This window comes from Mus caroli, unplaced genomic scaffold (genome assembly GCF_978045245.1).
Source record: "Mus caroli unplaced genomic scaffold, Mus_caroli_1 scaffold_14, whole genome shotgun sequence".
NCBI lineage: Eukaryota > Metazoa > Chordata > Mammalia > Rodentia > Muridae > Mus > Mus caroli.
Genome location: NW_028227269.1, coordinates 78,887,880 through 78,915,519, shown reverse-complemented (window position 1 = coordinate 78,915,519; position 27,640 = coordinate 78,887,880). Strand labels below are relative to the sequence as shown.

Genomic DNA, 27,640 nt, shown 5'->3' with positions numbered 1-27,640 from the left:
ATTAAAATTAAAACTGAGAACGCTTAATCATTTAAAACAGTGAGAGAGAGAGAGAGAGAGATTAAGAGATTGATTTTCTATTTCTGTTTACTTATATTGGAGATAAGGTCTCTGTATGTAGCCCAGGCTAGTCTAAAACTTACTGATGATTCCCAAAAACTGGCCTTGAACTCAAGGTCCTCCCATCTTAGCCTCTGGAGTGCTGAGATTATAGGTGTGTGCCTTGCCATTACTCAGTCTTAATTTTTTTGTTTTGTTTGATTTGTTTTTGTTTATTGAGACAGGGTTTCTTTGTGTAGCTCTGATTGTCCTGGAACTTGCTCTGGGGATTAGGTTGACCTGAAACTCAGAGATACCTCCAAGTGCTGGGATTAAAGGCATGTGCCATCACTGCCCAGCTAATTTATTGTTATTTTTTTAAATCAGACTGTCAGGTATCTTAAGCTGGTTTAGGAGGACCTTAAACTGTTCATCTCCTGCTTCTACATCCTGAGTCCTGGCATTGCAGAGATGTGTCGTACCACAGTTATGCTGGGAATTCTAAGGCTTCATGTATTCTAAGCAAGCACTAGACCAACCTCGCCACACTGCTAGCCTTTACATTTTTTTCTTTAAATGTATCTGTCTGTTTGTTTATTTGGGTGTGCAGAATGTTTGAGGACAGGTTGAAGGACTTGATTCTCCTCTCCCACGCTCAGGCTTAGCAGCAAGTGCGTTTATCCACTAAGCCATTTCACTGACACCTTAAACTAAAACATTTAAATCACTTTATTAGTATCGGCACAAATATCATCAGAGATATCTTCAAACAATAACAAGTATTTTAGTTCACTGTGGCAAATACAAGTTTTTGGAATATCTTTTCACTTGAAAAGTTGAATTTTATCATTGGTTATGGATAGCTGCTAGTTATTTTCCTTGAGATCTCAGGCTTATCTTGTTCATTTTGAAAAAATAATACCAAATCCCTATCTTGTTAATTTGAAAAAAAAATATTGCCAAGTTCCTGAGTCTTAAACCATAGTTTGTCTGTTTTAGTTAAAAAAAAAAAGTGGTAGAAATGAAAGACATCCAGGTTAGCATATGATGTGGAATTCACTGCTGTTCTATGTGCTTGTGTTTTATTAAGAACTTTGAGTTTTATCATACAGAGTATTTAGGCTATGTCTGTGGTTGAAATTTGATTTTATTATTTCATCAAGAACAGGTTAAATGAAGATGGTATATTTTTTTATTTTTGTTTGTTTTACTGCAAGTGATTAGGAGTTAGATTAAACTAATGAGGGGCTAGAGAGATGACTCTGGTCAAGAGCATTTATTGTTTGGTTCCTAGCAGCCACCTGCTGACTGACTACAATCCATAACTCTAGCTCCAAGCAATCTGACATCTTCTAACCTCTGAAAGGCACTAAGACACACACATGGTGCACAAACATATTATAGGCAAAAGACTCATACACATAAAATTAAATAAATAAGCATAAAACATTATAAAGAATAAACTGATGACCAGTAAAATTTATATTGTTGCTCTAATCAGTACTAAGCTATCAGTGATTTAGCCATCATTACCTTTGGACTATCAATACAATTTAAAAAGAAAATTGGCTGGTGAGGTGGCTCAGTGGCTAACAGGGCTTGCAGTGAAAGCCTGATATCCTTAGTTTGATTCCTGGAATCGATTAGAGAAAACCCAAATCCTAAAGGCTATCCTCTGACCTTGTGGTGGTTTGAATGAGAATGGCTCTTATAGGCTCATATCTTTGAATGTTTGGTTCCTAGTTGATGGACTATTTAGGAAGGATTAGGAGGTGTGGCCTTGTTGGAAGAAATGTACCAATGGGAGTGGTCTTTGAGGTTTCAAAAGATGATGCTTTCAGCTACTGCTCTAGTGCCACATACTTGCCTGCCTCCATGCTCTCTGCCATGATGGTCATGGACTCTGAAACTGTAAGCCAGCTCCAGGTAAAATGCTTTCTTTTACAAGTTGCCTTGGTCATGGTGGCTGTTCACAGCAATAGAAGAGTGACTGAGACAGAGTTGATTGTAGGGAGTGGTACCTGATGCTGGGGCAGGCCTGACTGTACTGCTTGTTGGTGGAATGTAGACTTTGTCTTAGAAAAGTGATTGAATGCAGTAGTTCTGAGAGCAATGTGGAGTGTGAAGCCCAACTCACAATTTCATGGTGAAATAATATTAGCAGCTGGGCTAAAGAGCAATCTTGTGATGATTTGACAAAGAATATGGCTGTTTTGTCCTGCCAGATGTTAAATTGAAGAGTTTTTGGACTAATGTCATTGGCAGAGGAGATTTCAAGACAGTCTAGTATGAGCTGTGTTATGTGGTTATTAGTAATCATTCTTATGTAGATATCTAACAAAACAGCAAGCCAGGCCAAAAAAATTCTAAATGTATAGTTTAGGAGGAAAAGGGCACCAGGAAATGTAATGGTGGAGCCTGAGCTGAAGGAGATGAGAAGTTTAAAGAATGACTAACTAAACAAGGATAAAAGGAGTGATTCCCGGACCCCACCCAGCTAAGCTTCCTAGGTGTTAAATGCCTAAAGAATCTTTTAAAGGAAAGGAAAATTATTCTACTAGGGAAAGCATCAACAAGTCAAATCTATGCAAATTAATTCCTCAAGTGGGCCAGATTATATTCCATGTGTTGGCAGATTTGACCAAAGTGATTCTGGCCTTAAAGCCAAGGATACAGGAATAAAGGAGTTGTGGAATTTCCTCCACAGTTCAGGAAAGCTTCTGAGGCCAGGTGTGTGGGAGGGGTGTCCCAGCATAGAGGGCCCAGAGAGGCCCCAGAGTGAAGCTGTGAAGGTGAAGCCTACGTTTCACTGGAGACCCCAAGAGCCATGAGATGCCAGAGCCTTGAGATTCCTGCCAAGGAGATCTGAAGACAGGGTGTGGAACCAGCTCAAGAGAGAGAAGTATGTTGCAGTCAAGAAAGCCAAAAGAAGGGGCTGATAAGATGTCTCAGCAGGTAAGAGTACTGACTGCTCTTCCAAAAGTCCTGAGTACAAATCCCAGCAACCACATGGCGGCTCACAACCATCCGTAATGAGACCTAATGTCCTCTTCTGGTGCATCTGAAGACAGCTACAGACAGCTATTTATTTATTTGTAATAATAATAAATAAATCTTTGGGCCCGAGTGAGCAGGGTCTGTGCAAGAGGGGCTGACCAGAGCAAGCGGGGTTGACTGGAGCCCAACAACCACATGAGGCTCACAACCATCTACAGCTACAGTGTACTCATATACATAAATAAATAAATAAATAAATAAATAAATAAATCTTAAAAAAGAAAAAAGAAAGCTGAAAGGAGTGGGAGATTTGAGGAACCATATAATAAGCCATTTGACATCAGGCATGGACTTTCAGGATTTGGAGTTTGACCTGATGGGTTTCAGTCTTGCTTTGGTTCAGTATTTTCTACCTGCCTCCCTTTCCTTCTTTTTGGAATGGTAATGTATATTCTGTGCCACTGTATGTTGGAAGTATATAATTTGTTTTTTGATTTTTACCTCAGGGGTTGCAGTTAAGTTTGCCTTGATGCACAGGGGAGGCAGAGGCAGGTAGATCTCTGTGAGTTTGAGGCTGGTCTGGTCTACAGAGAGTTTTCCAGGACAGACAGGTCTACACAGAGAAACCCTGTCTTACAAAACAAGCAAACAAACAAACACCATTACCACCACAACAAAATCAACAACAATAACAAGAGTTTGCCTTGCATCTCAGAAGAGACTTAGGACTTGACAGTCTTGAGACTGTGAAAGATTTATGGAATTTTGGAGTTAGACTGAGTGTGTTTTATATTATGGTATGGCTAGTAGGCCTATGGTATCCAGGGAATGGTCCACATAGGCTCATGTATTTGTATGTTTGGTTCCCAGTTGGTGGCCTATTTAGGAAGGATTAGAAAGTGGGGCCTTGTTGGAGGAGGAGGTGTCTTTGGGAAGTGGGCTTCGGGTCTCCCTGTCTTGGGTTTGAAAATCAGATGCCAGCTTCCAGCTTCTGCTCCAGAGCCATGCCTTCTGCTCGTTTCCACCTTTCCCACCATTGATGGTCAAGGACCCACCTCTGAAACTATTCATGTCCCCACTTAATCACTTTTCTTTTCTAAGATGCCTTGGTTACAGTGTCTCTTGCCAGTATAGAAGAGTATGTTAAGAGTAACTAAGACAGCCCTCTATGCCATCTCTGGGTGCCTACTCACACAATTTTTGTAAAAGCAAATAAAAATTTGTCAGGCTTATTGAAGCATTCTTATAATCCCATCTATTTGCTAGGACAAGGCAAGAAGATTTCTAAGACCAGTTGTCTTAGTGAGACCCTGTCAAGTACAAAGGGGCTAGTGCTTTTAGCCTTGTGGTGAGTGTGTGTCTGACATCTTCAGTCCCTGGGTTCAACCCTTAGTTCACTCTAAGAGAAAAAAGAAGCATTGTTCTGGCTTTGCAGACTTTCTGAAGTCCACCCCAACACACTTTGAGACCAGATGTCCTAAAGCCCTTTACGACAACATGTTGTTAAACATCTATGTTAAATGTAATCAACTTTTGTTATACTTAATTTTTGCTTTCTTCGTACACCTTGTAGCTAGATCATCTTGGAAATTAATTTTTCCTTTAGAATAAATCTTAAAAATGTAATTTTGAACCAATGAGTGTGAATAATTTTTGTATTTTAAAAATATTTGTGTAGGTTGGTTAAGGTGGTGTGTGTATATATATACATGTATGCGTATGTGTGTATGCGTCACACACATACCTGTAATCCTAGCCCTTGGAGGCAGAGGGCTTAGGAGTCCAAGACAAGCTTCACATAGCTATATACTAAGCTTCAGGCTTGTAACTGTTTGGGCTTTTCTATGTCCACCCAGTTCCTGAATAATGACATGGAGGTTTATTTATGAATTAATGCCTACTAGCTTGTAATTCAGTTATTCTGTTTATATTAATCTAAGGTCTGCCATATATACAGTCAAACTTCCTCCATCTCAAAGCGAATCTTTTCCTCGCCTGACTCTTTTTAGAGTTCCTCTCTTTGTCTGGAAGTCCCACCTCACTATTCTGCCTTATGCTATAGGCCATGGCCAATCAGAAGATGCCTTAGGCAGGCAAGGAAGGGCAGAGACACATCTTCATACAGTATACAAAACGTCACTAGCAGAGGCTCGTCCATCATGAGATTCTGTCTCTCAAGAACCAGAAAAGAACATTACAGATGACATCATCTACTGCTGATTTTGTGACCTTTTAACTGTGTTAAAACAGTTGTCCTGTACCTTCTGAGGTCATTCTGCACTTACAGTGTGTGTATTTGGGAGTGTCTACCTCATAGAGGTGCTCTCTTAGAGGTAGTGAAGCTGGCTGGTAATTTGTTTTCTAAATCTCAGAAGTTTGAACTGCACTTTTTTGATTTTTCATCATATTTAAAGTATGTCATTCATGCTGTTTAGCTTTCTTTTTCTTCAAAACTTTGTTTATCCTACTTGTGTGTGCGCATGTATGTGCTCACATGCTCATGCATGTATGGAGTTACAGTTGTAGATTGCCTGTGCCTGTAGAAGTAACGGTTCTTCCTCCCAGCCCCATGAAATAAGACTCACTCAAAATATATTTATAAATACCTTGGCCATGTAGCTAGGCCCTTCTCTGACTAGCTCATAACTTAAAATAACCCATTTATTCTAATCTACATTCTGCTACATGGCTGCTTACGTGTGCTCAGGTACCATGACTGTCTTTTCACTTCCCAGGTGAACCTTCCACCTGGCCCTATCCCAGAATCCTTTCTGCCTCCTTGATGTTCTACCTCCTAATTCCTACCTAAGCCATAGGCCATCAGATTTATTATTGACAGGTACCATATCACAAGATATTTTCTCTACATGTGCCTGTGACTACCAGAAGTCCATGTTGGGTGTATTCCTTAATTGCTCTCCTCTTTCATGCTTGAGAGACTCTCCTACTAAACTTAAGCTCACCAATTTGGCTATGCTGGGCTGGCCAGCAAACTCCAGGACCCTGCCAGGCACTGGGATTACAAATGTATGCCACTGTACCTGCCCTTAACCCCGATCCCCACAAGAAGCCATGACTTTATTGGTGATATCAATAGTGCAAATTTAGAACCAAGCTGTTCTTTAAAAAATCCACTTTTTTTTTTTTTTCTTGACTGGTTGGCCTGGAACACAGGGTTGTAGACCAGGCTACCCTTGAATTCAGAGACCATCTGTCTCTACCTTGTGAGTGCTGGGATGTGCGCCACACTCTTGGCTTGTAGCGTTCCTTTTGAAATGTGGAACAGGAGAGTCCTTGTTTTTAGATTTCCAATCCCATAATAACATTTACAGGGCCACCACTGTTGGTGTTCAGGCTCCCACTTACACGTGACTTGACCAAGTCTATGTTTTTAACTTCCATACCTGTGACAGCAGCCCCTTCCTCCTCTTACGCAGTTGCATCTATCTTCCTGAATGCTGGAAGTACTTTCACTTTGTTTCTCAGCAGTTGCCAGCTGTGTGTGCTGAGATAAGTCTTTTGTGTTGGCTTCCCACAAAACTCTGCAGGCCTCTGAAGCTGGGTTCCTGCACACATCAGGCTTTGGGATGAACAGAGGGTGTTCTTAGATTTCCCCAGTACTGCCTCTAGCGGTCCCTGAGATCTGTGGACCATTTTGGGATGTCGCCTTCCTTCCCTTCTGTCACTCACTGGTTCCTTGCTGATGTCAGCTGCCGCTGCCACCTGTTTGTGTGTGTGGTATGTGTGAATCTCAGCAGCTCTGCTACTCATCACTGTGGGATTCAGCTCAGACCCTGCCTCCACCCAAGGCTGTGGCAACTGCAGCAGAGGGGGTTTCTGTGCTTTCCTAGGCCTTCTGTGTGGAGAACACAGGCCCAAGATGGAGGCAGGAAGAGAGCAAGCCCTTGACTGATGGTTTTTTCAATTTAAAAAATTTTTGTGGATGGCTCAGCAGGTAAGAGCACTGACTGATACTGAGTTCAAATCCCAGCAACCACATGGTAGCTCACAACCACCCGTAATGAGACCTGACGCCCTCTTCTGGTGTGTCTAAAGACAGCTACAGCTACAGTGTACTTATGTATAGTAATAAATAAATCTTTTAAAAAATTATTTATTAATTTGCTTTTTCAAGACTTGGTTTAGCTGTGTACTCCTGAATACCCTGGAACTCACTCTGTAAACCAGGATAACCTTAAACTCAGAGATCCTCCTGCCTCTGCCTCCAAGTGCTGGGATCAAAGGTGTGCCCCCCACCACTTAGCCACTCAGCTATTGTCTGCTTTTATTTTTTTAATGTAGGTGCTTGGGACTGAGCTCAGGGCTTTCTGTTGGCAAGCATTCTACTGACAGAACCATCTCTCCAGCATCTCTAAGTTTATTTATTTATTTATTTTTTCCCCAGACAGGATTTCTCTGTGTAGCTCTGGCTGTCCTGGAATTCACTCTATAGACCAGGTTGGCCTCGAACTCAGAAATCCACCTGCCTCTGTCTCCCAAGTGCTGGGATTAAAGGCGTGTGCCATCACTGCCCGGCTAAGTTTATTCTTTTAAGAACAGTATTTGAAAGGAAATTTTATATTACTCTAATGCCTATGAAGCTGTGCTTTTTTTTTTAAAAAAAATATACCTTAAACTACAAAGAACATTTCTCCAGTGTCTAGAATTATCCAGTGGTGTTTAGGAAGAGCAAGGACATGTTGAACTTTAATCCCTCTGTTCCTCTAATTGATGGTAGTACCTTAGGACTAGTGAGCTTAGCTTCTTTTATATCTGTTTCCTCATAAGCAAAATGGCCATTGGAGAAAATGATCCCCCCGGGATGATTGAGTGTGAGGAGAAAGCACACTTGAGCATGGTAGATTTCATCTGTTTCTGCCCAGGAATTAGAAACATTGTCTAAGACTGACTGGATCGAGTTCAGAGTTTAAAGCTATAACTTTATTATATTCCAACACACTAGTTACCTGATTTTAGAGAAAGCACTTTATTTCATGGGGTTCTAGGTATCCAGTTAAAGTGGCGCTTTGATACCCACTACCTATTTAATGTAGAGTACTCCAAGATAGGAACCAAGGCAAGTCAGACTTCATTTTCTTTTCCCTTCTTCCCAAGCAGGATCTCATTCTATAGCCCAAGCTGGCTTCAAATTTACCTCAGTTCTGCCTCCCAAATATTGGAATTACAGGTATAGGCCACCATGCCTAGCCCTGACTTTTGAGCCCTTTAAAATAGGAATAACTTTGCTCTCTTATCTGGTATGAGATAAAATTAGATAAACACACTTATCTTTCAAAAGGAAAGTCCTCGGTAAAAATAGGGTGTTTGCAGATATATAGATGTTATTCCACCTCTGGCTTAGGAAAGCTTTGCATTTTCATCTTCCTGTCTCAGCCTCCAGAGTAGTTTTAATTACAGGACAGTGCGACAAGGCTTGGTTCTGTCTCTGGCAACTTCTGCAGTGGGAGTCAAAGTCTGCATGGAGCCCTTACCTCTTCAGACTTGCCTGTGTTGCCTTTGGATTCCTTACCCATACTCCTGATTTAAGAAGTGTCATTGAAAGTCAGCCTAGGGCTGGAGAGATGGCTCAGCGGTTAAGAGCACTGAGAGCTCTTCTGGAGGTCCTGAGTTCAATTTCCAGCAACCACTTGGTGGCTCACAACCATCTGTAATGAGATCTTGTGCCTCTTCTGGTGTGTCTGAAGACAGTTGCAGTGTACTTACATATAATAAGTAAATAAATACATCTTTGGGCCAGAGCGAGTGGGGCTGGAGCAAGAAGAAAAAAAAAAAAAGCCTAGTGCCTTGGCAGATCACCCAACCTAGCTTACCTGTGGTCAAATGCAGCCATCATTCAGTGTACAAAAAATTGAGCAAGTGGCGTAGCTCAGCTGCTAGAGTGTTTGCCTGGGACCTAGCTCCATACGAAACCTGACGTCTTATTGGTTGTCTGTAATAGAGGCAAGAGGATCAAGGGTTCGGCGTCATTTTAGCTACACTGAAGTTTTGAGACCAAGCTGAACTATAAAAGACTCTTTTTAAAAAGTTTTCAACCAGCCGGGTGTGGTGGCGCACGCCTTTAATCCCAGCACTTGGGAGGCAGAGGCAGGTGGATTTCTGAGTTCGAGGCCAGCCTGGTCTACAACGTGAGTGCCAGGACAGCCAGGGCTACACAGAGAAACCCTGTCTCGAAAAACCAAAAAAAAAAAAAAAAAAAAAAAAAAAAAAGTTTTCAACCTGGCCATTTAATCTGCCTAGTTTCAGTATCTCTTCACTGTCAATAGGCTGGATTGGGGTAGACTAAGGAGCATCTCTGGTGCCAGATGCCCTGCATTCAGATCATTGTTGCCCCCCCCCCCCCCAGTGGTCTCCTGTAGTCCTCCTGCCTCTACTTGCCAAGTGCTAGGATGGGTTTCATGTGATTCATAGTCTTGTGTTACCTAAAAGAATTTGAAAGGCGGGGCTGGAGAGATGACTCAGCAGTTAAGAGCACTGACTGCTCTTCCAGAGGCCCTGAGTTCAATTTCCAACAACCACATGGTGGCTCACAACCATCCGTAACAAGATCCGGTGTCCTCTTCTGGAGTGTCTGAAGACAGCTACAGTGTACTTACATATAATAAATAAATAAATCTTTAAAAAAAATAAAATATTTGAAAGGCAAGGATAAATTCATAGATACTTTGTAGAAATTAGGATGTTTTGAGGTATGTACATTATTATTATTACTACTATTATTATTGTTGTTGTTGTTGAGAAAGGGTCTCTCTACATTGCTCTGGCTGTCCAAGAACTCACTATGTAGACCAGGTTGACCTGGAAGTCACAGTCTTCTGCCTCCCAAGTACTAGCCTGGCTCAGCTTAAATCTCTGTGTGCTCATTCATGTGTTTGTGTACCTGCTGCAGTACCCACAGAGACCAGCAGAGAGCATCAGATCCCCTAGAGTTACATGAGGTTGTAAACCACCTGAAATGGTCATGGGGAACCAAACCCAAGTTTTCTGGAAGAGAAACAATTGCTTTTAATTGCTGAGCTATCTCTCCAGCCTCTATTTTGCCTTTTTGAAACAAGGTCTCACTCTGTACCCTAGGTTGGCCTGGAACTCAGTATTCATATCCCAGGCTGGTCTGAAACTCACGGTAATCCTTCGCCCTCAGTCTCCTGTGTCGGGAGTACTTCACCCCCACCCCCACCCCCCACCCCCCCAGTCTTAAACAGGAATTCTAACCAGACTTCAGTTGGTAGGCGTTTAGATGGTTTTCAGTCTTATCTATTGCCTAGAGTCTCAGGGTTCTCCTTTGGTCTTGGCCTGTGCTTGCCTAGCCCCTTCACTGACTTTTTGGTTCATTTATTTAGATTCCAGCGTTTCAACAAAACTGCCAAAATCCCTGCGTGTCATGTAGCCTAAAAAAAATTTTCACAAATGGATGTTGGTGCCCATACTCTTTTTACACCCAATTCTTCCTCCAGAAAAGACCTCTGGGTACTTCTTCACAGGCTCTTATAAACCACTGACATCCTGCTCTGTGGCATGATCCTGTTTGTATAGATGTGCTGTAAGTGGTGCCAAGTGTACTGTTTACCTAGGGCAGCATAGCTTTACCACTAGCTTGGCCATTCCAGTCCTTATATTTTTAACCTTGGGTAGATGGAGAGCCAGAGGCTCAGAGCTGCTGTTAATTGCTGCTCATGTAGCTTATCTTTTTATTTATTTTATTTTTTTTTTTGAAAAGAGTATTGTACTGGCTAGTTTTGTGTGTCAACTTGACACAGGCTGGAGTTATCACAGAGAAAGGAGCTTTCAGTTGGGGAAGTGCCTCCATGAGATCCAGCTGTAAGGCATTTTCTCAATTAGTGATGGGGGGGCATTGTGGGTGGTGCCATCTCTGGGCTGGTAGTCTTGGGTTCTCTTAGAGAGCAGGCTGAGCAAGCCAGGGGCAGCAAGCCAGTAAGTAACATCCCTCCATGGCCTCTGCATCAGCTCCTGCTTCCTGATCTGCTTGAGTTCCAGTCCTTTGGTGATGAACAGCAGTGTGGAAGTGTAAGCTGAATAAAACCCTTTCCTCCCCAACTTGCTTCTAGGTCATGATGTTTGTGCAGGAATAGAAACCCTGACTAAGATAAGTATGTTGTTGGCTTGTTATAAAAGTCAAACAGGAGACGTGGGGTAAATAGCATAGCAGTTAAGAGCATTGGCTGCTCCTCAAGAGGACCTGGTACAGTTCTCAGCACCTTTTGTCAGCCAGCTCTGAACTTCAGCTCCAGGGGAATCCAACATCTCTGCCGCTGCAGGAAGCTGTACTCATGTTCACATAACCACATGCAGATACACAGGCCTACACTTTCATTCTTTAAAAGTCAAATAGGAATGGGTATAATAAATAGTTCAGTGATAAGCACTTGAACCTTGATAGTATGTGCACGTGTGTGTGTGTGCATGAGTGTGTGCAAAGTGTGAAATGCAATGTATACTGTCCCACTTCTGTCTCCTAGGTGTAGTCTTCATTAGTGGTTTGTTCCTCTCTCCAGACACTTTTTAACACGTCGGCAAATATGTAGAACACACGTATTCTCATTCTCTCTTTTTTTTTTTTTTGATTTATTTTATTTATATGAGTACACTGTAGCTGTCTTCAGACACCCCAGAAGAGGGCATCAGATCCCATTACAGATGGTTGTGAGCCACCATGTGGTTGCTGGGAATTGAACTCAGGACCTCTGGAAGAGCAGTTGGTGCTCTTAACCACTGAGCCATCTCTCCAGCCCCTGTATTCTCATTCTCTAGGAGCTAGTTGATACAGTGTGCTACTGCTTTTGCAGTTCAGACCACTGAAAATTACACGAAAGAGCCACGTCCCCAGGAGAACTGCAGTATAACAACCCTAATAGGAGTTAGGCCCTTAGTTGTGTGTATACTGTCCCATAGTCACCAAGACTACATCAAAGATTGCTTTGCAAATTGTTATGCTAGAAATACTACTTAAGAGTTCTTTGATTGCAAGTAGTAGAAACTAGTTTAGGTTGTAATGGCTATTTCCTGCTCCCTTCTCAAAAAAACTTACTAGAAAGATTCTAAATAATAAGCAAATAAACATTTAAATGCTAAGACTCAAGGAAGCCAGGCTGGACAAAGTGGTACTGGGTAAGGAGTGTCTCATGCCAGAGCTTATCCATTTTAATTTCGGTATTATCTGTTTAAGAGTCAGAACTTGAAGAGGGCTGAGACTTAACACAGTGGTAGAGAGAGCACTTGCCTGGTATGCACAGGCTCTGGGTTCCATCTCTATCACCACTAACCTAAAACAGTCAACCAAACAAGGCCTGGGAAAGTGTGGGTGCTTTAGAGTTCATGTGCCTCATGGGAAAAAAATCTTAGATTTATGTGTCTTCCATAGCTGGAGAGAGATAGATTCAGAAATGGGAGTTGAGGTGGCAAAACCAAATGTTAGCCTTGCAATAACTATTTTAACCCTAGATTCTTGCTCTCTGCTAAAGGAGGAGACGACCGCCGAGTTCTGCTATGGCACATGGAACAAGCTATCCATTCCAGGGTCAAACCCATACAGCTGAAGGGGGAGCACCATTCCAACATTTTCTGCCTGGCTTTCAACAGTGGGAACACCAAAGTATTCTCTGGAGGTAAGAAGACAGATTCTACTGTGGGAAATTAGTGAAAAGAGTGGTAAGAGCGTATTTTTCTTCCCATAGCTTACTGAGCTGTGAAATTACTGGCTCGGTATCATTTTTTACTTCTCTGTGTTTGTTACAGCAGTGTAGATGTGTGAATTAGGGATCCATTATCCTTTCTCCATGCCCCGCCCCTTTGTGCCTTGGCTGAAAGTATGCTAATTTGTAGCGCAATAATCTTACCACATACGGTGCATGCTTCCTATTTTGTTCTATTCATTTTTGTTCCGTTGTATTTATTTTTAATTATCAGTGGGTATGTGGGTATGTGTACTCTTCCATCTTTACATAGCTTCTAGGAACCACACTTGAGTCACCAGGTTTGTGCAACAAGTTCCTTTGCTTCTCCTGACCCATCTTTCCAGCTTTAAATTTTCATCTAGAAAGATTTGACCATACTGTTTTTTGAGACAAGTACAGGCCGAGGATGACCTTGTCCTCTGACCACCTGTGTCTGCCTCCCAGGTGCTGGGATAACAGGCATTGCCTGCCTTCCCTGCTTTCTATCTGGGCTGCTGTTTCTGTTGTTTGGTAGGTTGATGACAGAGGTTGGCCCAGGTTGGCCTTAAACTCCTAACTTCAGTCACTGGGATTATAGGCCTATTGTGAACATTAAGCTTGATGTAAAACAACAACACCTTTTTTCTTTTAATAGCATTTACTTAATTATCCAGGGAGTGCATGCCATGGCGAGCAAGCATGTGGAGGTCAGAGGACACTTTACTAAAGTCGGTTCTCTCCTTCCACCTGCCCTGATCACTCACTTTCCCTCAAGTCATTGCTTTCACAAATTTTCATTCATCTGTGTATTTTCGAATGACTTTTTAAACATTGCTGAAGTTTCTTAAATTTTTAAATTTTTTATTAGATATTTTCTTCATTTACATTTCAAATGCTATCCCCAATGCCCCCTATATATACCCTCCCCCCCACCCTGCTTCCCAACCCATCCACTCCTGCTTCCTGGCCTTGGCATTCCCCTGTACTTGGGGCATATGAACTTTGCAAGACCACGGGCCTCTCCTCCCATTGATGGCTGACTAGGCTATCCTCTGCTATATATGCAGCTAGAGATACGAGCTCTGGGGGTACTGGTTAGTTCATATTGTTGTTCTTCCTATAGGTTTGCAGACCCCTTTACCTCCTTGGGTACTTTCTCTAGTTCCTCCATTGGGGGCCCTGTGATCTATCCAATAGATGACTGTGAGCATCCACTTCTGTATTTGCCAGGCACTGGCATAACCTCACAAGAAAAAGCTACATATCAGGGTCCTGTCAGCAAAATCTTTTTTTTTTTTTTTTTTTTTTCGTTTTTCGAGACAGGGTTTCTCTGTATAGCCCTGGCTGTCCTGGAACTCACTTTGTAGACCAGGCTGGCCTCGAACTCAGAAATCCACCTGCCTCTGCCTCCCGAGTTCTGGGATTAAAGGCTTGCACCACCACGCCCAGCTCCTGTCAGCAAAATCTTTCTGGCATATGTAATAGTGTCTGGGTTTGGTGGTTGTATATGGGATGGATTCCCAGGATGGGCAGTCTCTGGATGGTCCTTCCTTCCATCTCAGCTCCAAACTTTGTCTCTGTAACTCCTTCCATGGGTATTTTGTACTTCCATGGGTACTTCCCATTCTAAGAAGGAGCGAAGTATACACACTTGGTTGTCCTTCTTGAGTTTCATGTGTTTTGCAAATTGTGTCTTGGATATTCTAAGTTTCTGGGCTAATATCCACTTATCAGTGAGTGCATATCATGTGAGTTCTTTTGTGATTGGGTTACCTCACTCAGGATGATATCCTCCAGATGTATCCATTTGCCTAAGAATTTCATGAATTCATTGTTTTTTTATTGCTGAGTAGTACTCCATTGTGTAAATGTACCACATTTTCTATATCCATTCCTCTGTTGAGGGACAGCTAGGTTCTTTCCAGCTTCTGGCTATTATAAATAAGGCTGTTATGAGCATAGTGGAGCCTGTGTCCTTATTACAAGTTGGGACATCTTCTGGGTATATGCCAGGAGAGGTATTGCTGGATCTTCTGGTAGTACTATGTCCATTAAAATTTTAATTTATTGTATGTGCATGATCTATGTGGGCACATTATGTATACAAAGGTAAAAGGACAACTTTGTGGAGTTGATTTTTCTCCTTCTACCTTATATGAGTTCAGGAATCAACACAGGTCACCAGAATTGTGTAGCAGATCTGTACCCTCTGAGCCATCTCTCTCTGCCATAAATTAACATTTTAAAAAAATTGACCCTATTTTTGTAGGGGACAGCAACATGGTTCTAGCAAGGGATCAACATCCAAAGACCTGCTAGGTCCGTGTGATTTAGCTGGAATACAGATCTTTAATTCCTTTGGTTGAAATATAGACACAGCTTTAGTACATACCTTTAATCCCAAACAGTGACGTCTAATTGAGGGACAGACAAAGTGACAAATAAGAGTGAGCTTATTCAGCAGTAAGCAGCTAATATGACACTTTTACAGGTTTCCTTTCACCCTTAGGGTCCACAGAATCAGGTGTAATTCAGTTGACCTGTCCAGCCTCCGTCCCCTTGCTGACTAAACAACTTGATGTCTTAGGTGGCATTGGGCTGCTTTTTTTTGCCCCTTGTGCCTTCCCACTTTTTCAAAATTTCTTGAGGCAGGTCTTGTTGGGTCCCAAGTTGGCCTGGCTGGCCTTGAACTTGAGGTAATCTTCCTGCCTCTGCTTCCTGAGTTCTGGGTTTATCGTTTCCAGCCACATATACAGCCTATCCTTGTCCCACCTGCAGGAGTTTACAGTTGCTCGAGTGTCTTTGATGTCTGATTCTTTGTCTCTGAACGTGAAGCTAAAAGTCCTGTTTCCCCACAGTTCACCCTCCTACTACTAGTAGTTTGTGTGGTTGGACTCTCAGATCGTAAAGGACAGGACAGAATCTTTACCAGTGCCCCACCATGTTTGGCACCTGGAAGGTTGAGTTGGAAGGCATGAGTTGGTCTTTGCTGTTAGTATATACCCACAGGAGAATTTACAGCTAGGGCTTGGAAAGTTGACATGACTTAGACCTTACTGCTGCTTTTGCTTTGTACTTATGTGGCTTTGGACTATGCATTTGAAAGTGGCATATGTCTTTCACATGCATGCTTTCAAGCATGCTTTCGTTGTTCTTGGCTTTATAAGCCATTTGAAGACATATCATGAATATGGTGTTTTAGGTTCTTAGAATAAGAATGTAAGAGGAAGTTATGGAAGAAAGCTTTACCATCATTTAGGATCACACTTATCAGACTCTAATGCTATGAAGGATGAGGTAGAAACAGCAGATGTTACCAGGGCCTCTCAAGTGCTCAGCCCTATTCTGAATGCTTTTTACAAGCTCTTGTCCTTGTAATACCCCAGAATAGTAGACATTTGTTATCCCTATGTTCATGTGGACAGCCGGAGCCTAGAAATGTTAAGAGATTTTATTCCAGATCTTATAATTGCTGGTTGCTTTGCTTGACATGGTGTGGGTTAGCCTGGCTGAGTGAACTGTTTAGCCATTTACTTTTCCTGAGTGACAGCAGTTTATTTTGGTCTGATCCCCTGAATAATGCATTCTGAGAACCGTTGCCAGGTTATTATACTTTATTGCTTTTAAAAAACAAAACAAAACAAAACTCTATAAAGACAGCTCTGTTAAATATTTTTAAAAGAGAGAATGTGTGGCTTTTTGAGACAGGTTCTCCTGTATCCGAGGCTGGCCCTGAGCCTCCTGATCCTTCTGCCTGTACCTCCCCTAAGGGTAGGAATTACATACAAGCAAGCACCACTGTGCCTGACTTCTTAGATCGCCTTCATAGTCTCTCCTAACTTAACACTCCGATTTTCTATTATGTTGTATTTTGAGTGTGTGTGTGTGTGTACATGTGCACACACACAGATGTATAGGACAACTTTCAGTAATGCAGTAACTAGTTTTCTCCTCATACCATAGGTTCTGGGAATCAAGCTCAGGAATTCAGACTTTCAAGACTTCCACAAACTGAGCCAGTTTATGATTTTTTTTTTTTTTTTTTTAGAAACTTTAAAATCCTATATTGTTGGGTGGAAGGGATCACTTGTAGGAATTATAAAATGTCTATTTTTTTCCTTTGTAGGAAATGATGAGCAAGTTATCCTCCATGATGTTGAAAGGTAAATACATTGTTGGTATGTGACGATGACTGACCATTTTTTAGATGAACAGTGGCAAATATCTTTTTAGACATAGATTTTAGGTTCTGAGGGAACTAATATGGAACCAATATTAGTTTTCTGAAGCAAACAAACCAATTACTATAATAGTTTCAGTTTTATTTAAAGAAAGGGAAGATTTGCAAAGTTGACATACAATTAGAAATAAGAGACGCCTTTAATCCCAGCACTTGGGAGGCAGAGGCAGGCGGATTTCTGAGTTCGAGGCCAGCCTGGTCTACAGAGTGAGTTCCAGGATGGCCAGGGCTATTCAGAGAAACCCTATCTTGGAAAAAAAAGAGAGAGAGAGAGAGAGAAAAGAGTTTTTCCTCTTTATATTTATATGTTATACATAATTACGTAATAAAAATTAATAGTTAATAATAACTAATATTTATTGAGTTTTTACTGTCACATGCCAGACATTGTTTTAAGGGATTTTTGTGTTCCCCACTTAACCGTCATGACCATTTAGTGAGGGATATTGTTGATATCCATGACAAAAGGGAACAAAGGCCCAGAGCTCTTAGGTAACTTAAGGTCAGGTGATGCTAGGACTTTGCACCGGTCTTGATAGCTCAGAACTGTGCTGTTAATCCACATGCTAGTCTCCTGGGAGGCCCTCTATCTCTGCTGCTTTAAAACCTCCCCTTTATTTTTGGAAATCTAGTACCACCCTTAAATCTCCATACAAGTGATAAATGAAAACAAAAAACTCAGCTACTGGGTTATTTTTAAATATGTTTAGTGTGAAAATTACGAAATTCATACAAGTAATACCTTTAAATATACATATATATTTTATGCAGACATTTTAGATACTTAATGTTTTTCACTTGAACATTGCCCATTACCTTAATTTAGCATCTTGTTGGTTTATCTGGGTTAAATTTCTCTTGAATGAAAGAAACTGAACTCTAGTTAGGTACAATAGGGCTGGGCCTCTGTACAATGTTTGTGTATATATATGTGTCTATGTGCTTTTCTGTTTCTCAGCAGTGAGACCTTGGATGTGTTTGCTCATGAAGATGCAGTATATGGCTTGTCAGTGAGCCCCGTGAATGACAACATTTTTGCCAGCTCTTCAGATGATGGCCGGGTTCTCATTTGGGACATCCGGGAGTCTCCCCATGGAGGTAGGTCATTTTGGACAGTTTTGGATTGTGCTGAACAGTCTGAGTACAGTCAGTGTATGAGTAACATCCAGAGGATAGAAATGTAGGATTCTCACATGCAGCACAGACATAGAACACTGGAGACCCATCCTGCCCTCAGTGGTCACAAGAGGAATATGTTCACCAATCATTCTACAGCTGCCTGTCACTGTACAAAAACAAAATCTGAGTCTAGCTGTGCAACATGTGAACTCACAGTCTTTCTCCTTCAATTACAGAAAAGGGGCACCAGGCAGGGTTTTTTGTTTGTTTGTTTGTTTGTTTTGTTTTGTTTTGTTTTTTGTTTTTGTTTTTTGATACTGGAAGACACAGTTCTGCCCTAACCCTTCAGGGAGCATCATGAACCAGAGGGAAACTGTACTGTGTTGCTTTGTTTTCATTTTTCATTGTTTCACTTTGTCTAAATCTATATGTATATAAAACTTGCACTTTTATAAGCATTAAAGTTATAGTAACTTGGGGGGCTAGAGACATGGCTCAGTGGTTAAGAACACTGACTGCTCTTCCAGAGGCCCTGAGTTCAATTCCCAACAACCACATGGTGGCTCACAACCATCTGTAATGGGATCTGATGCCCTCTTCTGGTGTGTCTGAAGACAGCTACAGTGTACTCATATACATAAAATACATAGATAAATCTTTAAAAAATGTGATAACTGTATTAGGAGTTGGTTGTGAAAGGTTTTAGGGAATTCATTTTACTTCTGTAGACAGCTCACTTTCCCCTTTGAGCTAGGATCTGAGTGTTTAAGTTTGGCTTAAATGGATTTGGTTGGTGTTAGGGGTCAGGGAGACATGAAAGTTGGTACCTCATGGGGTGTGTATTACATGGGAGTGGTGCCACCTTTGGGGTGGCAGTTAAGAGTCTGCTCCTGTTGTGTCCACTGCCTGCCCCTGTTGGAGCGGTGCCTCAGATGACTTGATTGTAATTTCTGTTTTCACAGAGCCCTTCTGCCTGGCAAACTATCCGTCAGCCTTTCACAGTGTCATGTTTAACCCCGTGGAGCCCCGGCTATTGGCCACAGCCAATTCAAAGGAAGGAGTGGGACTTTGGGATATTAGAAAGCCTCAGAGGTAAGGCCCGCTGGCTTGTAAGGACTTCACTTTCCCTTCTTCATTTCTCAGGGAGTAGAATCAGCAGTGTGGCAAGAACTTGTGCAGCATCTGTGTCAGTTGGGCTTCTCTACCATGCCCTGCTTCTCTGGAGCCTGGAACGCCTACTCCTGAGCATCAGATGGGTGATGCAGACCACTCTGCTTCCTGTGGAGTCGGAAATTGTAGTCTGGACTCTAGATGGGGTCACTTCTGGGCATGTCTGAAGAGTTGAAAGTCTCCTTCAATCCCTCCCTACTTGCCCAGGAGCTCCGTTCTCGGGGAGTGGGATTGGGGCCCAAGGGGGTGGTGTTTCAAGCTAGGGTTTCTTGAGTCCACAGGACATCCCTAGGTAGACTTAAATAGAACTATGAACTACCAAAATTAAATGGAAATTGTTATCTATTCATGTAAGTATAGTTTTTGAGAAGGAAATCTTGAAAAGAACTAAGTTAGTAAGTTAGCAGCCAGGACCTCGTGATATTCGGGAGCTTATTTGTTTCCCCTTCTGTTGTTTTTTTTTACTACGCAAGTATATGGCAAGTCCTGACTAGAAGTCCTGTATATGGCACTAGTTAGGGAACTTCAGGAGTCATTAAAAGTGGTGAGGATGGAGTATATATATAGGAGGCTCTTTCATGGTTCTCACGTCCTGGGATGAAGGCAGGGCCTCTTTTGGCACTTGTACATAAAACTTGCCTTGTTTATAGAAACAGTTAACTTCTCTGGAAATCCTATGTGGAGATGAATATAGCTCTCTGTGAAGCAATCTTGCAGAATGCCATGAAAAAGTAAGCAAGGTTTTCATTTAAGGGACCTTTGATGAAACAGGCAGTTAAGTAGAGGATTATCTTTCTTGATTTTCTTCCCAGGGTGGGCAGTTGAGAAGTTGGAACTGCTGCAGCAGAGGAGTGCCTCTCATGTTGAGCAGGGTTCCCTGAGGCTCCAGGGCTGAGGAGACTGCCTCCTCACTCTGTCGCACATCCTTCACCCTTCCTGCTTCTCTGACACATAGTGCCACGCCCTCACATGGGCCTTTGCACCATGTGCCTAAGGAGGGTACTGTCTGCAAAGAGGACAGCCTCTTAGGTTCAGCATAGCATTCTCTGCCGTTTCAGTACAACGGTTCTATATAAATAGGTCAAATTTGGACCAACAATGCCAGCGTCCCTCCAGCTTGCTGTCTGCTCTAAGAATTGCAGTGCACAGCTGGCAACTGGGGTAGAGCACTGAGGTTGCCTCCAGTAGAAAGCTTGAGTGGTTTATGGTGTCACAGCAGTGTGTTGAGAGGAGTGTCCTAATGTCTTAATTCTGATCTACCCCTGAAATCCCCAGCCAGTTTCTTACTGTGCATTGAGTGGACCTTTATCCCCTTTCCCCTAGGCTCCTCTCTAAATGTTGTTTCTTTTAAAATTTCTACGCCATTCAACATGTTTGCTAAGGAGTAGGAAGAAGGTGAAAGGGTATCTGGGAGCAGTTCCAGGACCATGTGCAGAGGAAGAGGAGGGGCTGGGCAAGCATCCCATAGGAAAGGCCCAGGCCCTAACTGATGATCACCATTTTATTTGTACAGTAACACACATTGGATTAAGACTTTTATGTAAAAAAGTGTAGAGAGAAAAGAGGAAAAATCCATTTGAATGTCCATCAGCTCATTTTTTTCTTAGTCTGTAGTCACTGTCTCTAAAGTCACACTCTAAATACAGTGAACAGTTTGTGTCTCTCTTTTTGGAATATAATTTAATGCTGATACCAGTAAGTGTACATATCCTATGAATGATGGAAACATGTAATATGTTATAATACCCGTGCTCATGTGTGTGTGAGTGCATGGACACACACATTCATGTTCCACAGTGCATGTGTGGAGGTCAGAGAACAACTTATAGCAGAAAGAATTCTTTCCCTCTAGAGACTGCCGTATCCAGGGATCCATCCCATAATCAGCTTCTAAACGCTGACACCATTGCATACACTAGCAAGATTTTGCTGAAAGGACCCAAATATAGCTGTCTCTTGTGAGACGATGCCGGGGCCTAGCAAACACAGGAGTGGATGTTCACAGTCAGCTATTGGATGCATCACAGGGCTCCCAATGGAGAAGCTAGAGAAAGTACCCAAGGAGCTAAAGGGATCTGCAACCCTATTGTTGGAACAACATGATGTACTAACCAGAACCCCGGAGCTCTTGTCTCTAGCTGCATATGTATCGAAAGATGGCCTAGTCGGCCATCAATGGAAAGAGAGGCCCATTGGACTTGCAAACTTTATATGCCCCAATATAGGGGAATGCCAGGGCCAAAAGAATGGGAATGGGTGGGTAGGGAAGTGGGGGGCGCTATGGGGGACTTTTGGGATAGCATTGGAAATGTAATTGAGGAAAATATGTAATAAAAATATAAAATAAATAAATAAATAAATAAATAAATAAATTAAAAAAAAAAAAAAAAGAATTCTCTCCCTCTACCATATCGGTCTCGGATCAAATTATGTCCAGTTTATAGGCTGTGGGAGGATCTGAGGGGTCTACTCTACAGGGCTGCTGGGCACCTAGAGGTATAACCTCCTTACGATCATGAGGAGGCCTCCCACTGAGTACCTGTCCTTCTGGCACAGTTTGTGGATACTGAGCTGTTGAGCAGCTTCTTTTGCCTTCTCCTAAACCACGCTGCTCCAGTTCAGCTTGAATCCTGTGGGTGTGCCACACAGTCATGCTGTCCCACTGCTGCCCTGAAATAAACCATGAGAGGGCTGGTTGGCAGGATAAAATGTTAACGGTGGGAAGGACTTGAGTTAGCATCTGCTCAGACCCCCAGAGGGAATTGTAAGGGAAGACACTGACAGCGTGCGTTCTTCCAGTGCAGTCTGAAGCCTTAAGACACCAATGTGGAGACAGGGTGTTATAGTCCAGGATGACCTTAAACTCATGGTCCTCCTGCCTCTGTCTCTAATTACAGACCTATGTCACCACATTTGACTTGGCTCTAAGTTTTTGCCTTAAAAATATCCATTTAAAACATTATCTTATTTTATGTGTAGGAATGTTTTGCTTATGTGTATGCACAACTTTGAAAAGTCTAAAGACCCTTTTTTCATGATAACATCTAAAACTGAGCCATAGGCTCTTCTTTAAACTTCTTGATGTATTCAGGGTCCCAGCATTTCTTTTTTGTTTTTGTTTTGGTTTTTCGAGACAGGATTTCTCTGTGTAGCCCTGACTGTCTGGAACTCACTTTGTAGACCAGGCTGGCCTCAAACTCAGAAATCTGCCTGCCTCTGCCTCCCGAGTGCTGGGATTAAAGGCGTGCACCACCACGCCCGGCAAGTCCCAGCATTTCTTAAAGGCTTAATTTTAATCTTAAGCCCTCAGATGACTTGCCTGGCCCAATAAACTTAAGGTTGGAAAGTTTAGCTTTTGGAGTTTAGGTGGTGATGACAGGGCCATAGGGAGGAGAAACTTGCATATAATTGACTAAAAGAGAGAACTTCACACCCACAAGTATATTTTATATATTCAGACAAGATGTCATTGATTTCATTTAGATAGTTTCTGATGTATTTTCATAGCCATCCTTCTTTGTCAGCGCCGACATCCCACGTATGCCATGCTCGGACGCCTGCAGTAGCCTTGGAACAGTCTTTAGAACTGAGGTCCTCTACTGTCTAGAGAATGGAGAGAAAGCAAAGTGTCCCCCGTTCTTGCTCTGCCCATCTGAGTCCTTCGTTGCCTGTTTTAGCTGTCTACTCACCCACCATCTCCTCCCCTTTCCATCTTTTTAGTTTCTGTCAGGAGCTGTTAGTTTTACATCAGGTAGCCATCTCTAGCTTTGACAAGGATAATAGGGGAGGTGGTTCTTTCTCTCCCAATAATAAAACTAGGCAAGTCAGGAATTCCCATAAAGATTTAACCTTATGAGATGATATCTTAGGTGTTGTGTAAATGACATGTGAGGAAGTGGGCAAGTATAAATTCCTAATGGTGTGGTTGGATTTTGTTAGCTTGACACAAACCTAGACTTCTGAGAATAAGGAATCTCAGTTAAGGAGTTGCCTCCATCCGATTGGGATGTTGGCATGCCTGTGGGACATTTTCTTGATTGCTGATTGTTATTGGAGCTAGCTTTCTGGGGTGGCGCCCCCATGTGGTGGGTGTCCTGAGAAGAGGTATAAGAAAGGTGTCCTGGTGACTAAGGATGTGGAACATCTCTTTAGGTGCTCCTCAACCATTCGGGTTTCCTCAGTTGAGAATTCTTTGTTTAGCTCTGTACCCCTTTTTTTTTTTTTAAGACTTTATTTATTTATTATATGTAAGTACACTGTAGCTGTCTTCAGACACTCCAGAAGAGGGCGCCAGATCTCGTTGCGGATGGTTGTGAGCCACCATGTGGTTGCTGGGATTTGAACTCTGGACCTTCGGAAGAGCAGTCAGGTGCTCTTACCCACTGAGCCATCTCACCAGCCCCCTGTACCCCATTTTTAAAATAGGGTTATTGATTGTCTGGAGTCTAACTTCCTGAGTCCATTGTGTATATTGGATATGAGCCCTCTGTCAGATGTAGAGTTGGTGAAGATCTTTTCCCAATCTGTTGGTTGCCATTTTGTCCTATTGACAGTGTCCTTTGCCTTGCAGAAGCTTTTGCAATCCAAGGAATGGATCCATTTGCATTCTTCTGCATGCTGAACGACAGTTGAGCCAGCACCATTTGTTAAAAATGCTGTCTTCTGTCCACTGAATGGTTTTAGCTCCTTTGTTAAAGATCAAGTGACCATCAGTGTGTGGGTTCATTTCTGGGTCTTCAATTCTATTTCTCTGATCTTCCTGCCTGTCTCTGTACCAATACCATGCAGTTTTTATCACTATTGCTCTGTAGTACAGCTTGAGGTCAGGGATGGTGATTCCCCGAGAAGTTCTTTTATTGTTGAGAATAGTTTTTGCTATCCTGGATTTTTTGTTATTCCAAATGATTTTCCAAATTGCTCTTTCTAATAACTCTATGAAGAATTGAGTTGGAATTTTGATGGAGATTGCATTGAATCTGTAGATTGCTTTTGGCACAAGGCCATTTTTACTATATTAATCCTACTAATCCATGAGCATGGGAGATCTTTCCATTTTCTGAGATCTTCATCAATTTCTTTTTGTAAGCTGATACAACCAGTCTGGCAGTTTCTCAGAAAATTGGACATAGTACTACCTGAGGACCCAGCTATACCTCTCCTGGGCATATACCCAGAAGATGCACCAACATGTAATAAGGACACATGCTCCACTATGTTCATAGCAACCTTATTTATAATAGCCAGAAGCTGGAAAGAACCCAGATGCCCCGCAACAGAGGGCTGGATACAGAAAATGTGCTACATTTACACAATGGAGTACAACTCAGCTATTAAAAACAATGAATTCATGAAATTCTTAGGCAAATGGATAGAAATAGAAAAAAATTACTAAATTTGATTTCATTAAAATTAAAGACCTCTATTCATCAAAGATGGTATGACATCTGTGAAAAGATAAGCCAAGGACAAGTACTTGTAATTTGTAATGCATATATTGAATAAAGAATTTATAGCCAGAGTATATAAAAAGTATGATCTATGAAAGATAGAATTCCATTTTTAAGTAATTTTAATTTTTTAATCCTTCTATGTGTGTCTGGTGTCCCAAGAGGTCAGCAGAATGTGTAGGACTCCCTAGAAAATGGAGTTACAGATAGTTGTAAGCTGTGGGTGCTGGGAATGTAACCCAGGACCTCTGGAAAGGCAACCCCAGGAATTAAAGGTCATCTTTACCTGAATGGCAAGTTCAAGGCCAGCCTGAAGTTAATGAGAGTTAAAAAAGGAAGGAAGAAAAGTAATGAGGCTTTTCAACTTCATTACTCATGAGGTAACTGAAAATGATTGGAATTGTTCCAGTGGGAAAGACTGATAGTGAGACTAAGGAAGCCATCCTGCTTTATACTTTCGGCAACTCTAAATAGGTACTGCCGTCAGGAAAAGTGGTCAGGGTCTGCTGAGGCTAAAGGTATGACCTTTATAACATTTTGAGCCTCACTCTCAGATCTCCCTAAGAGATGCGATTGTGTTTCCACTGGGGATAAATCAATACAGGAGTATCGTGTCTGCTTTACTTAGAGCAGCCAAAAGCTGACACAAGCCTGATGTCCACTAAAGGACAGTGGATAAGCAGAGTGGACAGTGGCCATGTAGTAAAACACTGGGCAAACATTAAAAAAACACCTGTTGATGCTCACACACATGTAGATGTGCATGAGCCTCATGGTTAGAATTTTGAGTGAAAGAAGACATCCGTTTGTGTGGTGTTTAAGGACAGGTAGATTATAGGTGTTAGAAAAGTGGTATCCCAGGGTAAGATATTGACTGAGCTTGAAATCATATCTTGATCTGGTGTGGTTCATTGGTGTATACTTTTGAAATAACATATTCAACTAGGTACATGTAAAGTTAATACATAGTAGTGTATCATGTTAACTGTTGTGTGTGAATGTGTGGTGCTGAGGATCAACTCCAGGGTATCACACTGCATAAACATGCCAAGGAGGTACATCTCTAGCCTATCTAAGGGACAATAAGTTTGGTCAATAAGTCTGACCAAAAGGAATTCAAACTGGAAGCTGCAAAACCAACCATGTAGACAAAGGAGAAAATGCCTTTGTTTGCAGAAGGCAGCGGTCCTACATGAATATGGAGGTCTCTGTCTGACTTAGAATAGCTGGCTGAGTCTGATCGTTCCCCTCCATACAACCTTAGACTCTCACTCTCCTTACTGTTTCCCTTATTAGTTTAGGATCTCTGCAGATTAAATGCACTATCTTACAAAAAGGAAACAAACTGAAGTCGTTACTCTGTTGGGAAAATAAATGGAAGACTATTACTTCATTGAGTATTTACCTTATTCCCTGTGAGTCGAGTGCTCACAACAGCCTCATTAACTGTGTAGAGAGGTGACTTGAAGGGACAAAGAGAGAACATGATTAGGAGGACCCAGAAGCTTAGATGGAACAGTTAAAAAAAAAAAAAAAAAAAAAAAACAGCAGAAAAGCAGACCTCCTCATCGAATAGCTCTACTTAGGGGCTAGCTAATCAGCTCCTCTTCCTTTTCCTTCCCTCTCTTCCCTAGTCCTTCTTTCTTCCCTTCTCTTCTTTGTATTTTGAGACAAATATCACTGTGGAGCCCAAGGTAGCCTCAATATCTGGCCATCCTCCTGTGCCATCTTCCCAAGTGCTCACTACAAGAGTGGCCCCCACACTTAGCTAGCCCGTCTCTTCCCCTTCTCCTCTTTCCCACCTACTGGCACATTTGTTAAACGCCTGCTTTCTCCCCAGTACTCTGTTCTATTCTCCATTGCTTTTCTTAATGCTGTCCTCACTCCTACAGTTTTTCTGGGTGAAATCCTGGAGGCCCGCATAGGTTTCCTTGCTCTGATCGTGCCTGGCACCTCAAGTTCCAGCAGCCTCTCTGTCACAGCCGTCACCTCCTTCCTGTAGTTGCTGTCCTCACTGCCTCTTTACTTGGAATTTTGTATTTAGAGCAGCAGATTCTTAAACAATTTTTGCTGTTGCTTATAGCTCGTTGGGGTTACCTTTGTTCATATTTATATACCCAGAACATATATTGTGTATGATGCTATAAAAATGTAAATAATTTTTAATCAATAACCTATTTCACTAGATTGAAAAAGAAAAGAACTGCTTAAGCAGTCTGTCCTTCTGTGCAGTCTTTCTTCTTCCTAGATACTCTTCTTCTAAATACAAACAAACACAACGATTTGTCCTTTTTTCTTTTTGATTTATTAAAAATTTTGTTTTATACGTATGGGTATTTGTTTGCATCTGCATCATGTGTGTGCCTAGTGCCTGTAGAGACCGGAAGAGGTCATTGGATCCCCTGGAACTAGATTTACTGGTGGTTATGAGCCATCATGTGGATGTTGGAAATCAAATTTAGGTCCTCCATAAAAGCAGCCTGTGGCTCTTAAGTTCTGACCCATCTCTCCATCCCCTTCTTTCCAATTTTTGTTACAGGGTCTTGTTTTGTAACTCAGACTGGCCTGGAACTCATGGTGCCCCAGCCTCCCAAGTACTAGAACTACAGTTGTCCTAGCACACACCGCTCTCCTTGTTGTTCATCTGCTTAATTCCTAGCTACCCGAGGACACTCCCTCACTAGACCTCCCTGTCAGATCCTTAAAAGCTTGCCCCTTGTGTTCTTAGCACCTACCATGGCGTTGCCACAAGATATGTATCTAGTGAGTCAAATTTCCTCTTATTCTGAGGGGATTTTACTAAGTGACTCTGATTTGTCCTCAGTGAAACCAGTTGCTGTCCTTTCCCAGGTGTAAGGATTACTACCCAGAAAGAGGCGTGCTAATCTGTTCTATAGTTCTTGATTTTTTTTTCTGAATCTTAAAAGGACCATGTTGTT

General features: G+C 42.0%; 1 protein-coding gene and 1 non-coding gene across 4 annotated transcripts in view; both read left to right on the top strand.

Annotated features, from left to right (window-relative positions):
* The window catches only part of Dcaf5 (DDB1 and CUL4 associated factor 5), a 90,511-nt gene that overhangs the window by 10,576 nt on the left and 52,295 nt on the right, over nt 1-27,640 (top strand). For all 3 annotated transcript variants that reach the window (XM_021178805.3, XM_029484465.2, XM_085830512.1), the window contains exons 2-5: nt 12,534-12,677; nt 16,852-16,888; nt 17,924-18,063; nt 19,047-19,176. In XM_021178805.3, the coding sequence (XP_021034464.1) occupies nt 12,534-12,677; nt 16,852-16,888; nt 17,924-18,063; nt 19,047-19,176 (451 nt within the window). The remainder of the gene's footprint in view (nt 1-12,533; nt 12,678-16,851; nt 16,889-17,923; nt 18,064-19,046; nt 19,177-27,640) is intronic.
* On the top strand, nt 25,822-25,960 carry LOC115032885 (small Cajal body-specific RNA 3). The gene has a single exon (XR_003838536.1).